General features: G+C 51.6%; 1 protein-coding gene across 1 annotated transcript; it reads left to right on the top strand.

Moving 5' to 3' along the window:
- Positions 1–12492: 12492 nt before the first annotated feature.
- Positions 12493–16687, top strand: LOC119283581 (UPF0481 protein At3g47200-like). The gene is made up of 3 exons (XM_037563063.1): positions 12493–12785; positions 15197–15779; positions 15914–16687. Exons 1-3 carry the CDS (start codon positions 12493–12495, stop codon positions 16685–16687), a joined length of 1650 nt encoding a protein of 549 aa, XP_037418960.1.

Genomic DNA, 16687 nt, shown 5'->3' with positions numbered 1-16687 from the left:
CTTGGTGATATCTAGCTTAAGGAACATTAGGGGGATCTTGCACTGTGAGCAGTCTTGACCACATTCCTTACATACAGGAAGTTATCCTGGATCGATCGCCCTCGGATGAAAGCACTCTGGCTGTGGGCAACAAGGTGATCAATCTCAGGCGCCAACCGCGTGGCGAGCATTTTGCTGACCAATTTTGGGATGCTGTGCATGAGACTAATAGGCCGGAAATCATTCACGTCTTGTGCCCCCTCTCTCTTAGGCAGAAGCACGATGTTGGTTGTGTTGATGATGCTCCAATTCTGCCCTCTTAGGCTGTGCACGCAATTAACAGCAGCCAGCAAATCCACTTTGACCGTTGCCCAGCATTCCTTGAAAAAGGCCCCGGTGAACCCATCTGGCCCTGGCGCCATCTCTCCGTGCATATCTTTGACCGCAGACAGCAGCTCCTGCTCGGAAAAGGGTCCCTCCAGGTGGCTTAAATATCTTGACGGCAGTCCTAGGAAATCCCAATTCAGCCTGGCCGATCGGACGAAAGGTGTCCCCATAAGCCCCAGGAACCTGTCAAAAATGATCTTGGCCTTGCCCTCGTGCTCTGAAACTGGACCGTCAGCACCATTGAGCATCGGAATGTAATTCTTCTGTCGCCTTCTGGAAGCTCTCAAGTGGAAAAATCTCATGCTTGCATCACCCTCCCTAATTTCAGTCATCCTTGATTTTTGCCTCCATCTTGCTTTGTCCACCGCTGCGAAACCCAACAGTTTTGCCTTGAGCCGCGTTCGTAACTGTCGCTCCTCCGCCAAGAGCTCCCTCTCCTCCTGAGCCAGGTCCAGACTGAAAATCACATCATTAGCGAGCGATGACATGAACACAGCCCAGCGGGTCCGCTGCTTATTCCACACTTTGAGAGCCTTTGCGGTTCTAGAGAGCTTGGTGTGCAGCACCCGTATGGGATCACCAGACCTGACCGCCTTCGCCCAAGTTCGCTGAACAATCTCATGAAAATCCGGACACTTCAGCCAATGGTTTTCAAAACGAAAGGCTCTGAATCTTGTTCTCTCCATGCTTCTCAAAATCAGCGGGCAGTGGTCAGAGGTGCTAGTCGATGCAGGTGAGAGCTGAAAGTGAGGAAAGGCAGCTTCCTAGTCGCTCGTGACCATGATCCTATCAATCTTAGTGAGTGTGACATTCTCGCGCTCGTTTGACCACGTGAACCTCCTCCCCAAGAGTGGAAAATCAATCAACTCCATATCATCAATCGCAGCCCTGAATCTTCCCATCATCCGCAGGTTTATATTGTTGTTGCTTTTGTCTCTTGCTCGGCAAATCATATTGAAGTCTTCGAGCACCATCCTGTTGGGGAACGTAGCAGAATTTTAAAATTTTCTATGCATCACCAAGATCAATCTATGGAGTCATCTAGCAACGAGGGAGAGAGGAGTGCATCTACATATCCTTGTAGATCACGAGCGGAAGCGTTCAAGAGAACGGGGTTGATGAAGTCGTACTCGGCGTGATTCAAATCACCGATGACCTAGTGCCGAACGGACGGCACCTCCGCGTTCAACACACGTACGGTTGGGAGACGTCTCCTCCTTCTTGATCCAGCAAGGGGGAAGGAGAGGTTGATGATGATCCAGCAGCACGACAGCGTGGTGGTGGAAACAACGGTGATCTCGGCAGGGCTTCGCCAAGCGCTGGGAGACGGAGGAGTATCACGGGAGGGAGAGGGAGAGGCCAGGGGCTTGGGTGCACAGCCCTCCCTTCCCCCCCACTATATATAGGGTGCCTAGGGGGGGCGGCGGCCAAGGGGGTGCCTTGCCCCCCAAGGCAAGGGTGGCGCCCCCACCCCTAGGGTTTCTAACCCTAGGCGCAGGGGGAGGCCCAAAGGGGGGCGCACCAGCCCACTAGGGGCTGGTTCCCCTCCCACTTCAGCCCATGGGGCCCTCCGGGATAGGTGGCCCCACCCGGTGGACCCCCGGGACCCTTCCGGTGGTCCCCGTACAATACCGGTGACCCCCGAAACCTTCCCGATGGCCGAAACTGGACTTCCTATATATGAATCTTTACCTCCGGACCATTCCGGAACTCCTCGTGACGTCCGGGATCTCATCCGGGACTCCGAACAACTTTCGGGTTACCGTGTGCTAATATCTCTACAACCCTAGCGTCACCGAACCTTAAGTGTGTAGACCCTACGGGTTCGGGAGACATGCAGACATGACCGAGAAGCCTCTCCGATCAATAACCAACAGCGGGATCTGGATACCCATGTTGGCTCCCACATGCTCCACGATGATCTCATCGGATGAACCATGATGTCGAGGATTAAATCAATCCGTATACAATTCCCTTTGTCAATCGGTACGTTACTTGCCTGAGACTCGATCGTCGGTATCCCAATACCTTGTCCAGTCTCGTTACCGGAAAGTCACTTTACTCGTACCGTAATGCATGATCCCGTGATCAACCACTTGATCACATTAAGCTCATTATGATGATGCATTACCGAGTGGGCCCAGAGATACCTCTCCGTCATACGGAGTGACAAATCCCAGTCTCGATTCGTGTCAACCCAACAGACACTTTCGGAGATACCTGTAATGTACCTTTATAGCCATCCAGTTACGTTGTGACGTTTGGCACACCCAAGGCATTCCTACGGTATCCGGGAGTTGCACAATCTCATGGTCTAAGGAAATGATACTTGACATTCAGAAAAGCTACAACAAACGAACTACACGATCTTTGAGCTAAGCTTAGGTTTGGGTCTTGTCCATCACATCATTCTCCTAATGATGTGATCTCGTTATTAATGACATCCAATGTCCATAGTCAGGAAACCATGACTATCTTTTGATCAACGAGCTAGTCAACTAGAGGCTCACTAGGGACGTGTTGTGGTCTATGTATTCACACATGTATTACGATTTTCGGATAACACAATTATAGCATGAACAATAGACAATTATCATGAACAAAGAAATATAATAATAACCATTTTATTATTGCCTCTAGGGCATATTTCCAACAGTCTCCCACTTGCACTAGAGTCAATATTCTAGTTACATTGTGATCAATCGAACACCCATGCAGTTCTGGTGCTGATCATGTTTTGCTCTAGGGAGAGGTTTAGTCAATGGATCTGCTACATTCAGGTCCGTATGTACTTTACAAATCTGTATGTCTCCACTTTGAACACTTTCACGAATGGAGTTGAAGCGACGCTTGATATGTCTGGTCTTCTTGTGAAACCTGGGCTCCTTGGCAAGGGCAATAGCTCCAGTGTTGTCACAGAAGAGAGTCATCGGGCCCGACGCATTGGGTATGACTCCTAGGTCGGTAATGAACTCCTTCACCCAGACTGCTTCTTGTGCTGCCTCCGAGGCTGCCATGTACTCCGCTTCACATGTAGGTCCCGCCACAACGCTTTGCTTGCAACTGCACCAGCTTACTGCCCCACCATTCAAAATATACACGTATCTGGTTTGTGACTTAGAGTCATTCAGATCTGTGTCGAAGCTAGCATCGACGTAACCCTTTACAACGAGCTCTTCGTCACCTCCATAAACGAGAAACATTTCCTTAGTCCTTTTTAGGTACTTCAGGATATTCTTGACCGCTGTCCAGTGTTCCATGCCGGGATTACTTTGGTACCTTCCTACCAAACTTACGGCAAGGTTTACATTAGGTCTGGTACACAGCATAGCATACATGATAGACCCTATGGCCGAGGCATAGGGTACGACACTCATCTTTTCTCTATCTTCTGCCGTGGTCGGGCATTGAGCCATGCTCAATCTCGTACCTTGCAATACAGGAAAGAACCCCTTCTTTGACTGATCCATTTTGAACTTCTTCAATATCTTGTCAAGGTACGTATTCTGTGAAAGACCAATGAGGCGTCTCGATCTATCTCTATAGATCTTGATGCCTAATATATAAGCAGCTTCTCCAAGGTCCTTCATTGAAAAACACTTGTTCAAGTAGGCCTTTATGCTTTCCAAGAATTCTATATGATTTCCCATCAACAGTATGTCATCCACATACAATATGAGAAATGCTACAGAGCTCCCACTCACTTTCTTGTAAATGCAGGCTTCTCCATAAGTCTGCATAAACCCAAACGCTTTGATCATCTCATCAAAGCAAATGTTCCAACTCCAAGATGCTTGCACTAACCCATAAATCGAGCATTGGAGCTTGCACACCTTGTCAGCATTCTTAGGATCGACAAAACCTTCCGGCTGCATCATATACAATTCTTCCTTAAGGAAAGCATTAAGGAATGCCGTTTTGACGTCCATTTGCCATATCTCATAATCATAGAATGCGGCAATTGCTAACATGATTCGGACGGACTTCAGCTTCACTACGGGTGAGAAAGTCTCATCGTAGTCAACCCCTTGAACTTGTCGATAACCCTTAGCGACAAGCCGAGCTTTATAGATAGTCACATTACCATCCGTGTTTGTCTTCTTCTTAAAGATCCATTTATTTACTATGGCTCGCTGATCAACGGGCAAGTAGTCGAAGTCCATACTTCGTTTTCATACATGGATCCTATCTCGAATTTCATGGCTTCCAGCCATTTGTCGGAATCCGGGCCCGCCATCGCTTCTTCATAGTTTGAAGGTTCACCGTTGTCTAACAACATGATTTCCAAGACAGGGTTGCCGTACCACTTTGGTGCGGAACGTGTCCTTGTGGACCTACGAAGTTCAGTAGCAACTTGATCTAAAGTTTCATGATCATCATCATCAACTTCCTCTCTAGTCGGTGCAGGCACCTCAGGAACATTTACTTGAGCGCGCCAGTTACCGGTTCAAGAGGTAATACTTCATCAAGTTCTACCTTCCTCCCACTTATTTCTTTCGAGAGAAACTCTTTCTCTAGAAAGGACCCATTCTTGGCAACAAAGATCTTGCCTTCGGATCTGAGGTAGAAGGTATACCCAACAGTTTCTTTAGGGTATCCTATGAAGACGCATTTTTCCGACTTGGGTTCGAGCTTTTCAGGTTGAAGTTTCTTGACATAAGCATCGCATCCCCAAACTTTTAGAAACGACAGCTTAGGTTTCTTCCCAAACCATAATTCATACGGTGTTGTCTCAACGGATTTCGACGGAGCCCTATTTAAAGTGAATGCGGCAGTCTCTAAAGCATAGCCCCAAAATGATAGCGGTAAATCGGTAAGAGACATCATAGATCGCACCATATCTAATAGAGTGCGATTACGACGTTCGGACACACCATTACGCTGAGGTGTTCCAGGCGGCGTTAGTTGTGAAACTATTCCACATTTTATTAAGTGTGTGCCAAATTCGTGACTCAAGTATTCTCCCCCACGATCTGATCGCAAGAACTTGATTTTCCTGTCACGTTGATTCTCAACCTCACTCTGAAATTCCTTGAACTTTTCAAAGGTCTCAGACTTGTGTTTCATTAAGTAGACATACTCATATCTACTCAAGTCATCAGTGAGGGTGAGAACATAACGATAGCCACCGCGAGCCTCAACACTCATTGGACCGCACACATCAGTATGTATGATTTCCAATAAGTTGGTTGCTCGCTCCATTGTTCCTGAGAACGGAGTCTTGGTCATTTTACCCATGAGGCATGGTTCGCACGTGTCAAATGATTCGTAATCAAGAGACTCTAAAAGTCCATCTGCATGGAGCTTATTCATGCATTTGACACCTATGTGACCAAGGCGGCAGTGCCACAAGTATGTGGGACTATCATTATCAACCTTACATCTTTTGGTATTCACACTATGAACATGTGTAGCATTACGCTCGAGATTCATTAAGAATAAACCATTCACCATCGGAGCATGACCATAAAACATATCTCTCATATAAATAGAACAACCATTATTCTCAGATTTAAATGAGTAGCCATCTCGTATTAAACGAGATCCTGATACAATGTTCATGCTCAAAGCTGGCACTAAATAACAATTATTGAGGTTTAAAACTAATCCCGTAGGTAAATGTAGAGGTAGCGTGCCGACGGCGATCACATCGACCTTGGAACCATTCCCGACGCGCATTGTCACCTCGTCCTTCGCCAGTCCCCGCTTATTCCGCAGCTCCTGCTTTGAGTTACAAATGTGAACAACCGCACCGGTATCAAATACTCAGGAGCTACTACGAGTACTGGTAAGGTACACATCAATTACATGTATATCACATATACCTTTAGTGTTGCCGGCCTTCTTATCCGCTAAGTATTTGGGGCAGTTCCGCTTCCAATGACCACTTCCCTTGCAATAAAAACACTCAGTCTCAGGCTTGGGTCCATTCTTTGGCTTCTTCCCGGCAGCTTGCTTACCGGGCGCGGCAACTCCCTTGTCGTCCTTCTTGAAGTTCTTCTTACCCTTGCCTTTCTTGAACTTAGTGGTTTTATTCACCATCAACACTTGATGTTCCTTTTTGACTTCTACCTCTGCTGATTTTAGCATTGCAAATACTTCAGGAATGGTCTTTTCCATCCCCTGCATATTGAAGTTCATCACAAAGCTCTTGTAGCTCGGTGGAAGAGACTGAAGGATTCTGTCAATGACCGCGTCATCCGGGAGATTAACTCCCAGCTGAGTCAAGCGGTTATGCAACCCAGACATTTTGAGTATCTGCTCACTGACAGAACTATTTTCCTCCATCTTACAGCTGAAGAACTTGTCGGAGACTTCATATCTCTCGACCCGGGCATGAGCTTGAAAAACCATTTTCAGCTCTTCGAACATCTCATATGCTCCGTGTCTCTCAAAACGCTTTTGGAGCCCCGGTTCTAAGTTGTAAAGCATGCCGCACTGAACAAGGGAGTAATCATCAGCACGTGTCTGCCAAGCATTCATAACGTCTTGGTTCTGTGGGATGGGTGCGTCACCTAGCGGTGCTTCTAGGACATAATCTTTCTTGGAAGCTATGAGGATGATCCTCAGGTTCTGGACCTAGTCCGTATAGTTGTTGCCATCGTCTTTCAGCTTGGTTTTCTCTAGGAACGCGTTGAAGTTGAGGACAACGTTGGCCATTTGATCTACAAGACATATTGTAAAGATTTTAGACTAAGTTTATGATAATTAAGTTCATCTAATCAAATTATTCAATGAACTCCCACTCAGATAGACATCCCTCCAGTCATCTAAGTATAACATGATCCGAATTAACTAGGTCGTGTCCGATCATCACGTGAGACGGACTAGTCAACATCGGTGAACATCTTCATGTTGATCGTATCTTCTATACGACTCATGCTCGACCTTTCGGTCTTCTGTGTTCCGAGGCCATGTCTGTACATGCTAGGCTTGTCAAGTCAACCCAAGTGTATTGCGTGTGCAAATCTGTCTTACACCCATTGTATTCGAACGTTAGAATCTATCACACCCGATCATCACGTGGTGCTTCTAAACAACGAACCTTCGCAACGGTGCACATTTAGGGGGAACACTTTCTTGAAATTTTACGAGGGATCATCTTATTTAAGCTACCGTCGTTCTAAGCAAATAAGATGTAAAACATGATAAACATCACATGCAATCAAATTGTGACATGATATGGCCAATATCATTTGCTCCTTTGATCTCCATCTTCGGGGCTCCATGATCATCGTTGTCACCGGCATGACAGCATGATCTCCATCATCATGATCTCCATCATCGTGTCTTCTTGAAGTTGTCATGTCAACTATTACTTCTACTACTATGGCTAACGCTTTAGCAATAAAGTAAAGTAATTACATGACGTTTATGTTGACACATAGGTCATAAATAAATAAAGACAACTCCTATGGCTCCTGCCGGTTGTCATACTCATCAACATGCAAGTCGTGATTCCTATTACAAGAACATGATCATCCCATACATCCCATATATCATTCATCACATCCTTTGGCCATATCACATCACAAAACACTTGCTGCAAAAATAAGTTAGACGTCCTCTAATTGTTGTTGCAAGTTTTTATGTGGCTGCTATAGGTTTCTAGCAAGAACGTTTCTTACCTACGCCAAAACCACAACGTGAATTGCCAATTTCTATTTACCCTTCATAAGGACCCTGTTCATCGAATCCGATCCGACTAAAGTGGGAGAGACAGACACCCGCCAGCCACCTTATGCAACTAGTGCATGTCAGTCGGTGGAACCGGTCTCACGTAAGCGTACGTGTAAGGTTGGCCCGGGCCGCTTCATCCCACGATGCCACCGAATCAAGATAAGACTAGTAACGGCAAGATAATTGACAATATCGACGCCCACGACTACTTTGTGTTCTACTCGTGCATAGTAACTACGCATAGACCTAGCTCTGATGCCACTGTTGGGGAACGTAGCAGAATTTTAAAATTTTCTACGCATCACCAAGATCAATCTATGGAGTCATCTAGCAACGAGGGAGAGAGGAGTGCATCTACATATCCTTGTAGATCACGAGCGGAAGCGTTCAAGAGAACGGGGTTGATGGAGTCGTACTCGACGTGATTCAAATCACCGATGACCTAGTGCCGAACGGACGGCACCTCCGCGTTCAACACACGTACGGTTGGGAGACGTCTCCTCCTTCTTGATCCAGCAAGGGGGAAGGAGAGGTTGATGAAGATCCAGCAGCACGACGGCGTGGTGGTGGAAGCAACGGTGATCTCGGCAGGGCTTCGCCAAGCGCTGGGAGACGGAGGAGTGTCACGGGAGGGAGAGGGAGAGGCCAGGGGCTTGGGTGCGCAGCCCTCCCTTCCCCCCACTATATATAGGGTGCCTAGGGGAGGTGCCGGCCCTAGGAGATCCAATCTCCTAGGGGGGCGGCAGCCAAGGGGGTGCCTTGCCCCCCAAGGCAAGGGTGGCGCCCCCATCCCTAGGGTTTCTAACCCTAGGCACAGGGGGAGGCCCAAAGGAGGGGCGCACCAGCCCACCAGGGGTTGGTTCCCTTCCCACTTCAGCCCATGGGGCCCTCCGGGATAGGTGGCCCCACCCAGTGGACCCCGGGGACCCTTTCGGTGGTCCCGGTACAATACCGGTGACCCCCGAAACCTTCCCGATGTCCGAAACTGGACTTCCTATATATGAGTCTTTACCTCCGGACCATTCCAGAACTCCTCGTGACGTCCAGGATCTCATCCGGGACTCCGAACAACTTTCGGGTTACCGTGTGCTAATATCTCTACAACCATAGCGTCACCGAACCTTAAGTGTGTAGACCCTACGGGTTCGGGAGACATGCAGACATGACCGAGAAGCCTCTCCGGTCAATAACCAACAGCGGGATCTGGATACCCATGTTGGCTCCCACATGCTCCACGATGATCTCATCGGATGAACCACGATGTCGAGGATTAAATCAATCCGTATACAATTCCCTTTGTCAATCGGCACGTTACTTGCCCGAGACTCGATCATCGGTATCCCAATACCTTGTTCAGTCTCGTTAATGGCAAGTCACTTTACTCGTACCATAATGCATGATCCCGTGATCAACCACTTGATCACATTGAGCTCATTATGATGATGCATTACCGAGTGGGCCCAGAGATACCTCTTTGTCATACGGAGTGACAAATCCCAGTCTCGATTCGTGCCAACCCAACAGACACTTTCAGAGATACCTGTAATGTACCTTTATAGCCACCCAGTTACGTTGTGACGTTTGGCACACCCAAGGCATTCCTACGGTATCCGGGAGTTGCACAATCTCATGGTCTAAGGAAATGATACTTGACATTCAGAAAGCTACAACAAACGAACTACACGTTCTTTGAGCTAAGCTTAGGATTGGGTCTTGTCCATCACATCATTCTCCTAATGATGTGATCCAGTTATCAATGACATCCAATGTCCATAGTCAGGAAACCATGACTATCTTTTGATCAACGAGCTAGTCAACTAGAGGCTCACTAGGGACGTTTGTGGTCTATGTATTCACACATGTATTACGATTTCCGGATAACACAATTATAGCATGAACAATAGACAATTATCATGAACAAAGAAATATAATAATAACCATTTTATTATTGCTTCTAGGGCATATTTCCAACACATCCAACGTGGTAGCATGTGCTGCTTGATCATCTTTAGTTCCTCAATGAACAGAATTTTGTCCTCCCCTCATTGCGGACCATAAACTCCAGTGATCGACCAGCTCACTCCATCAGTCCTACTCTTCACTGTTCCTGACACGAAATGCAGTCCGGCCGCCAGCGGCACAACAGCGATCTCATGATCATCGCAGCAAGCAATTAGGATCCCTCCTCTGGATCCATTGGCTGGCAAAGATATGAAGTTATCAGCAAAACGCAGCCCCAAAGCTTCAAGCACCAGGCTTCTAGTCATGTCACCGATCTTTGTTTCTTGCAGACAGACAATCTTGCAATTCTGCTCAGCAACAAATAGTTGCACCGTCCGCCTCTTCGCCGGGTTATTTAGACCCCGCACGTTCCAATTCAAGACGGCGAAATCCATAAAGGAACTAAAGCACACTCGACTCTGAATTTAGCAAACATACATTCAGCGTTGGGCAACACATAGCCCGACTCCACAGTACGGACTTGGGAGACAGGAACCTCCCATGTCGCGCTTTCGCGCCTAAGACAGAGAACACTAGCACACGTTAACATGGATAAAGCAACTGGCCCACACAGCGGAGCACCCCAAGCGAATCAGACACAGATCGCCTGACCATCCCCGCGAGCTTCTTTGCCTTTGCTCTTCGCGGTAGCATCAATCAGCGATTCAATTGCCGCAATGAAGCCATCCGGCAACGACTTCTTGTACAACTCCCTGTACTTCTGCAGATCGGCCGCGGATGCAGCCACCTGTGGAGAGCCTTCCTCCCAGATGCTACTTTTCTTGAGCAGAACCATCTTCACTTTGTCCATGGTAGACCAGCCCGCGGTAGGCTTGGCAGCCAGCCTGCCGCTGCTTCTTCTGGAGAGCGGATCCGCCTGGCCGTCCTTGCGGCGGCCGCCGCCCGCCGGCGTGGGAAGCAGGGCGGTGGGTGGGGGAGCAGAGCAGGAGATGAGGAAGCTTGTAAGCGGATCAGGCGTCGCCGCATTTTCATCCACAGCCTCATCCGGCCCACCCTCAGACCCTTCAGCGACCGCCACCGAGACAGGCCCCGGGCCGCCATGAGGTATGGATCCCTCGGGCTCCAACTGACGGCCCAGGAGCAGGAGGCCCCCAGACGGCGCCTCTCGAGGCGAGAGCGGCCCAAAAAGGCCCGCTCGCTCCATGTTGACGCCCCCGTCTCCAGCCGCCGCCTCAATCATCAAGCGGTCATCCATCTCCTCCTCTCCATCTGGCTCCACCAGGATGGGCGCCTCTGCGCCACATGCCGCTTTTGCATGGGAATAGCCATGCACGTCGCCCACCGCGTCGCCTGGAGTCGTCCCCCTTCCTCTTCAGGTCTTCCTCCCTCTTTTCCTCCCACCAGCATGGCAGAGGGCTGCGCCGGCTGATCCTCGCCCGGCACCCGCAGACTTTCACGAGAGGGGGCAAGCAGCTCTTCCTCCTCAGACCGCTGACCACCCTCGCCCATGCCATCTTGAGCTGTGGTCACGCCCGACGCCGCATGTGGCCCCTGCCGCAGTGCATCAGAGATGGCCAGGGTGCCATCAGCGCAGGTGAACGGGTCCACAACCGCCAGAGCACCATCGATCTCCCCCAGGTCAATCAGCGGCGGCACGACCATACCCTCCTCCGGCCATCCGTTGCGTCTCCGGCCGCCGCCTCCAACTCCGCCGCCCGATCCAGTCCCCCCTTGGTGCGATCTGCGACCTTCTTCAGCCTGATGCATCCCTACACTCGCCTTCCTGAACCCACTGCCGCTGCCATAGGTTCGCCGCCCTCCTCCTCCACCGCCGCCATAGGCATCAGGGAAGCGCAGCCTGGAATGAACGGAGGCACGTGGTGGCAGTGGTGGGAAGTCCCCATCTTCAAAGTTGAGGAACCATCTGTAGCCCCACCTAGCGGGCCAGTCCGGCACCATTCCGTCCTCCGACGGCATCCCGCTGATCTCACTTTCGCAGCTCCTCCCACTATCCGGGCTCGGCGGGCAGGTGAAGTCGATGACATGATCGAGGTGGATGAGCACAGGGTGCCCGAGCATGGCCACCTGAACCCAACGCCGCGGCACCTCCTGAGTGATGTTGAGCTCAGGGAAGTGCATCCCGAGCGAGCCATCCTCCATCGGTTCTTCCAGCTGAAGCACACCGCGAGTCTTGAGCTTCTCCACAGCATCCGTCCACACTCACAGCCGGAAACATCCCGTCTCCTCCTCACTCCGCACCTCGTGGTCGACGCCGTCGATGAGCATGGAGGGGTCGAACAACGAAGCCACGGACTCGACGTCCCAAGCATGCTTCGGCACTCCCTCTAGGCAAACCCGCACCTTGTATAGCATCTTGGCCAGCGACGCGCGCCGAAAATGCGACCAAGGCGCCACCAGCAGCGAGATCCGTCCTAGCACGAGCGGACCCCGGCCAGCCAGCACCCTGTCGCGGACTGCCGCAAGATGAGCAACATCTCCCCCAAAGCCCGAAGGGACACCTTCACCGCCTCCTCCTCGATCCGGAACTTCATGTCCACCGCCCTCTTGACGTCGACGATCTCGAGCTGCCTTGCCGATCCCACGACCACCGCCACCACCGCGCACCTAGTTAGTCTCCGCTCCGCCTCGGCCTGCCCCGCCGACCTCTTTGCCGTGGCGATGACGAGCCCACGCCGCACCGCCGCATCAGCCGCTGGCGCCTCCATTGGCGCCCGGACCGCAGAGCTCGGTGGGGGGCCTGGTGGAGGCGGCGGAAGAACGACCACCGGTTCAGCACGATCCTTGCTTCTCTCCGGTCTTGCCGGTTGCTCGCCGCCACACCACCTCGCCCTATGCCCCACCGCGCCGCAGAGAAGGCAGCGAGCACGATTGGAGCAGCCAGCGACCCGGTGACCAGGCTCGAGACACCTAAAGCACTTCCCCCTCGCCTTGGAAAATAGCAGCTCTTTGAGGTGAGAGAACTGAGGCTTGGGACGCGGCGGAGGCCGCTGGTAAAAAGGGGGGCGCCTCCCCCTTCCCACCATCTTCCACCCACCGCCATCAATGCGCTCTTGGCTGTCGGTGGCCCTTAAAGTCGACCGCGCAGGCACGACAACAGCGGATTGAAGCTGGCCACCAATCTCCCCCACTGCCCGCTGCGCGCGCATTGAAGGCTCCCCAGATCCCGCCGGAAGTGTATGCGCGTCTGCATTGCCCGCCGGGGCGAGCAGGGCCTCCAAGTAGGAGACCGCTGATGGGGAGGCTGGTCGCGGCTCTTGGCCCACCGCGGGAGATATCGGAGAAGGCAGCAGAGGAGAGAAGAGAGCGTCGGGCGGCGCCGCCGAGCGGGCGACGCAGCGCGGGAGGAGGAAGATACAGAGGAATGTGTGAAATGCAATGTTGATAATATGCAATTGTGTAATGATATGTAATGTATGTGTGTATGCCATGATATGCAATGTTGATACTATCATGTCCATGTGTGTACGTGGCGCTATAGTTGGGGCTGCACTGCAGCACTACTAGCATACAATCACAACTATCAAAGCCACAACCATTCACCCTCAAAAAAAAAAAGCCACAACCATTCATAACTGACGGGCCAAATCGGAGCGGCGGTCAGTCATGAGCTTCCCCTCGCCACTGTATTTTCTGATTGGTCGGATAACCGGTCACTGATAACATAGTCATCACTGATCGGAAATCGCCGACGGATCACATGGTGGTTTTTGACCTGTGAGTGTTGACTGTTGACTGACCCTGTAGTAGTGTGCTTCAAGTTCCATTGAAAGAAAAAACTTCAAGTTTCTTTTCGCACATAAATATACTTGGCGTAATTAGGAGTGCTAGGATGTGCTTAAGAAAAGGAATGATAGGACCACAAAACCAGGTGTTGCTTGATCATGTCTTTCTCCTCACAGGGACGCATGAGCATGCACCATAATTTTCTGTCAGTTCTGTTAGAAATATGAACAAATTACTACGAGATTTAATCCGAATAAACAGAAGATAAATCATAACTACAACAACAGAGATTAAACCAATCATGTGAACTAGCGTAGCAGATGAACAGATCACATCTAGGGCACATACTAGAAACATGAATTCTACCACGATCTCGAACAGGAAGAATAGAATCACATACGATGCAGCGGGAGCAACACCGCCGGCGTTGACGTTGTCACCCATGTCGTCGAGGACGAGGTTGCCGAGGTCGGGGAAGAAGTCGTCGTTCGCGAAGTCGTCGCTGCCAGCAGTCGCGCGAGTGCGCTCCCCAAAAACCTGATCGCCCCTCTCCCGTACAGAATCACGAGAGGTGGGGTTCCGGAGGCCTGCTGTCCCTTCTCCCGGTGCACGCCGAAAGGAGGGATGGAGAAGACTTGGTTGGCGGCGCAATGATCTGGAACGGTGGTGAGAAACCATACGAAGCGGCGGCGGCTAGGGTAGACGTCTGCCTGACTATATAGTGCGGGCCGGATAGGTCGTGGGAATAAACCCCACGTCCAAGTCGTCACGATCCAAAAGAATCAAAAACGGTTCAGTAATTAACGCGTCCGTTAATTATTAATTAATGACTCATTAATTTTCCCGAGCAGCAAAAATATAGACAACGTGCATAGCTCTGTCCTCGGCTCGGCTCAATCCCGCAACCCGCGGCGCGGCGAACGAGGAGAAGCGCGCGTGTAGGTCTTCTCTTCTCATGCTCATACAAGTGGTAGAAGAGCTCACCTTATAAAAAGGTACAACTCTCTCTCAACTTCCGGGGTGAGACTAAATTTTAGCCTCACTCACTCCACTCACATGTGTACATGAATGGGCCAAGAGAATTTTAGAATTTTAGTTGGGTTTTGGGCCAAAAGCCTACTAGCAAAATTCCAACAAGTTCAATTCATAAACACTTACAAAACCAAGCATCAACATCAACCCGATGTCCAAAATCAACCAGTAGACCTATCGTGCTCCGTTACTCCACTTTTCTCTTCCTTCAGTCAATAGTAAAGCTTTGATGCGCAGTTTAGAGTAATTAACGCCAGACTGTAAAGCACGCTAGTAAACTGACACGATAAGCAAGCTACCGCTTTAGCTTATCCTCTTCTGCTGCTCTACATATACTCCTCTACAGTGCCATGCGCCCATCAGTGCACAACAAATTACTGTACTTAGTTGAAATCGCCATGGTTGAGGTGACGTCGTGGGTGGAGGACGTGGAGAAGACGCTGCTGGAAGAGCACGAGCCGTCGTCGGAGGTGGAGCAATGGCGGAAGCACTCCATCTACCGTGTCCCGGCGCGCATCAAGAGGCTCAACGGCGACGCCTACAAGCCGCAGACGGTGTCCCTGGGCCCCTTCCACCACGGAGACCCCGACCTGCTGCCCATGGAGCAGCACAAACGCAGGGCGCTGCTGCGCCTCCTCCGGCGGGCCGGCAGGCCGCTACGGGACCTCGTCGCCGCCGTGGGGGAGGTGGAGGAGCAGCTGCGGGCGGCGTACGTCGGCCTCGGCGACGAGTGGCGCGACGGTGGCGGGGAGCGGTTCGTGGAGATGATGATCGTGGACGGCTGCTTCTTGCTGGAGGTGATGAGGACGGCGGCGGCCGCCGGGCGGAGGTATGCCGTTCACCCAGACTACGCGCCCAACGACCCGGTGTTCAGCCGGCACGGCTTGCTGTACATTGCGCCGTATGTCCAGCGCGACATGCTCATGGTCGAGAACCAGCTGCCCCTCCTCGTGCTCCACAGGATCGCCGCTGCAGCTGAGGGTGGAAAAACATCGGTAAGTACAGAGCCCAATATAATGGATTGATATCTCACATTTTTTAACTGATAGCAAAGTGCCTCCATGGGAGCATACGAGCTACATGATCTTGAGCCTTTGTGCTAACCATTATGTGCCTCTTGGGTGGCTAGACCTATGCTACGATCAACAGGATGGTGCTCAACTTCCTTGGCGTGGCAGATGCTGACAGGCACCCAGCGGCAGTGCCACACCTGGGGCTCCACCCACTAGACATCTACCGCCGGAGCCTACTACTCCACACCACCGGCAGGACAGAGCGCAACATACAGGTCGAAGAGCCGGCGGCGAAGCCCGCGGACGTGCGCTCCGCGCGGAAGCTCCACGAAGCCGGCATCCGGTTCCGGCACAGCGGGCGGGCGGACTGCCTCTGCGACGTCCGGTTCCGGGGCGGCACCCTCACCATGCCGCAGCTCTTCGTGGACGACTCCACCGAGTACAAGCTCCTGAACCTGATGGCGTTCGAGGCCCTGCACGTCGGCGCCGGCAACGACGTGACCGCCTACGTCTTCTTCATGCGGAGCGTCGTCGGCTGCGTGGACGACGTGCGGCTGCTGCGGCGCAAGGGGATCGTCCGGAGCGAGTGGGTGGACGGCGACGAGACGGTGGTGCGGCTGCTCAACGACATGACCAGGGACGTGGTCTGCGACGAGGCGTCGCCGCTCTGCGCCCTGCACGGCGAGGTGGAGGCCTACTGCCGGAGCAACCTGCGCGTGTTCCTGCACGTGTCGTGGTACTACCTCAAGCGCACCTACTTCGGGAACCCGTGGACGTTCCTCTCCCTCGCCGCCGGCATCCTGCTCCTCGTCACCGACATCATCCAGACTGTGTATTCCGTTCTTTCTTACGAAGTGCAGGGAAAGAGACAGTATTACAGCCATCACTAG

This window comes from Triticum dicoccoides, chromosome 4A, assembly GCF_002162155.2.
Source record: "Triticum dicoccoides isolate Atlit2015 ecotype Zavitan chromosome 4A, WEW_v2.0, whole genome shotgun sequence".
Classification (NCBI taxonomy): Eukaryota; Viridiplantae; Streptophyta; class Magnoliopsida; order Poales; family Poaceae; genus Triticum; species Triticum dicoccoides.
Note: the sequence above shows the minus strand (reverse complement) of the source record. Positions and strands in the feature narration are given on the sequence as shown.

What these genes read in the sequence shown, in the direction of transcription:
- LOC119283581 (XM_037563063.1), top strand. Translation starts at nt 12,493, where the DNA reads ATGAGCAACATCTCCCCCAAAGCCCGAAGGGACACCTTCACCGCCTCC. An exon ending in CCTGGTGGAGGCGGCGGAAG is followed by an intron (nt 12,786 to 15,196) that starts AACGACCACCGG and finishes GGTTGAGGTGAC; the next exon opens with GTCGTGGGTGGAGGACGTGG. An exon ending in CTGAGGGTGGAAAAACATCG is followed by an intron (nt 15,780 to 15,913) that starts GTAAGTACAGAG and finishes TTGGGTGGCTAG; the next exon opens with ACCTATGCTACGATCAACAG.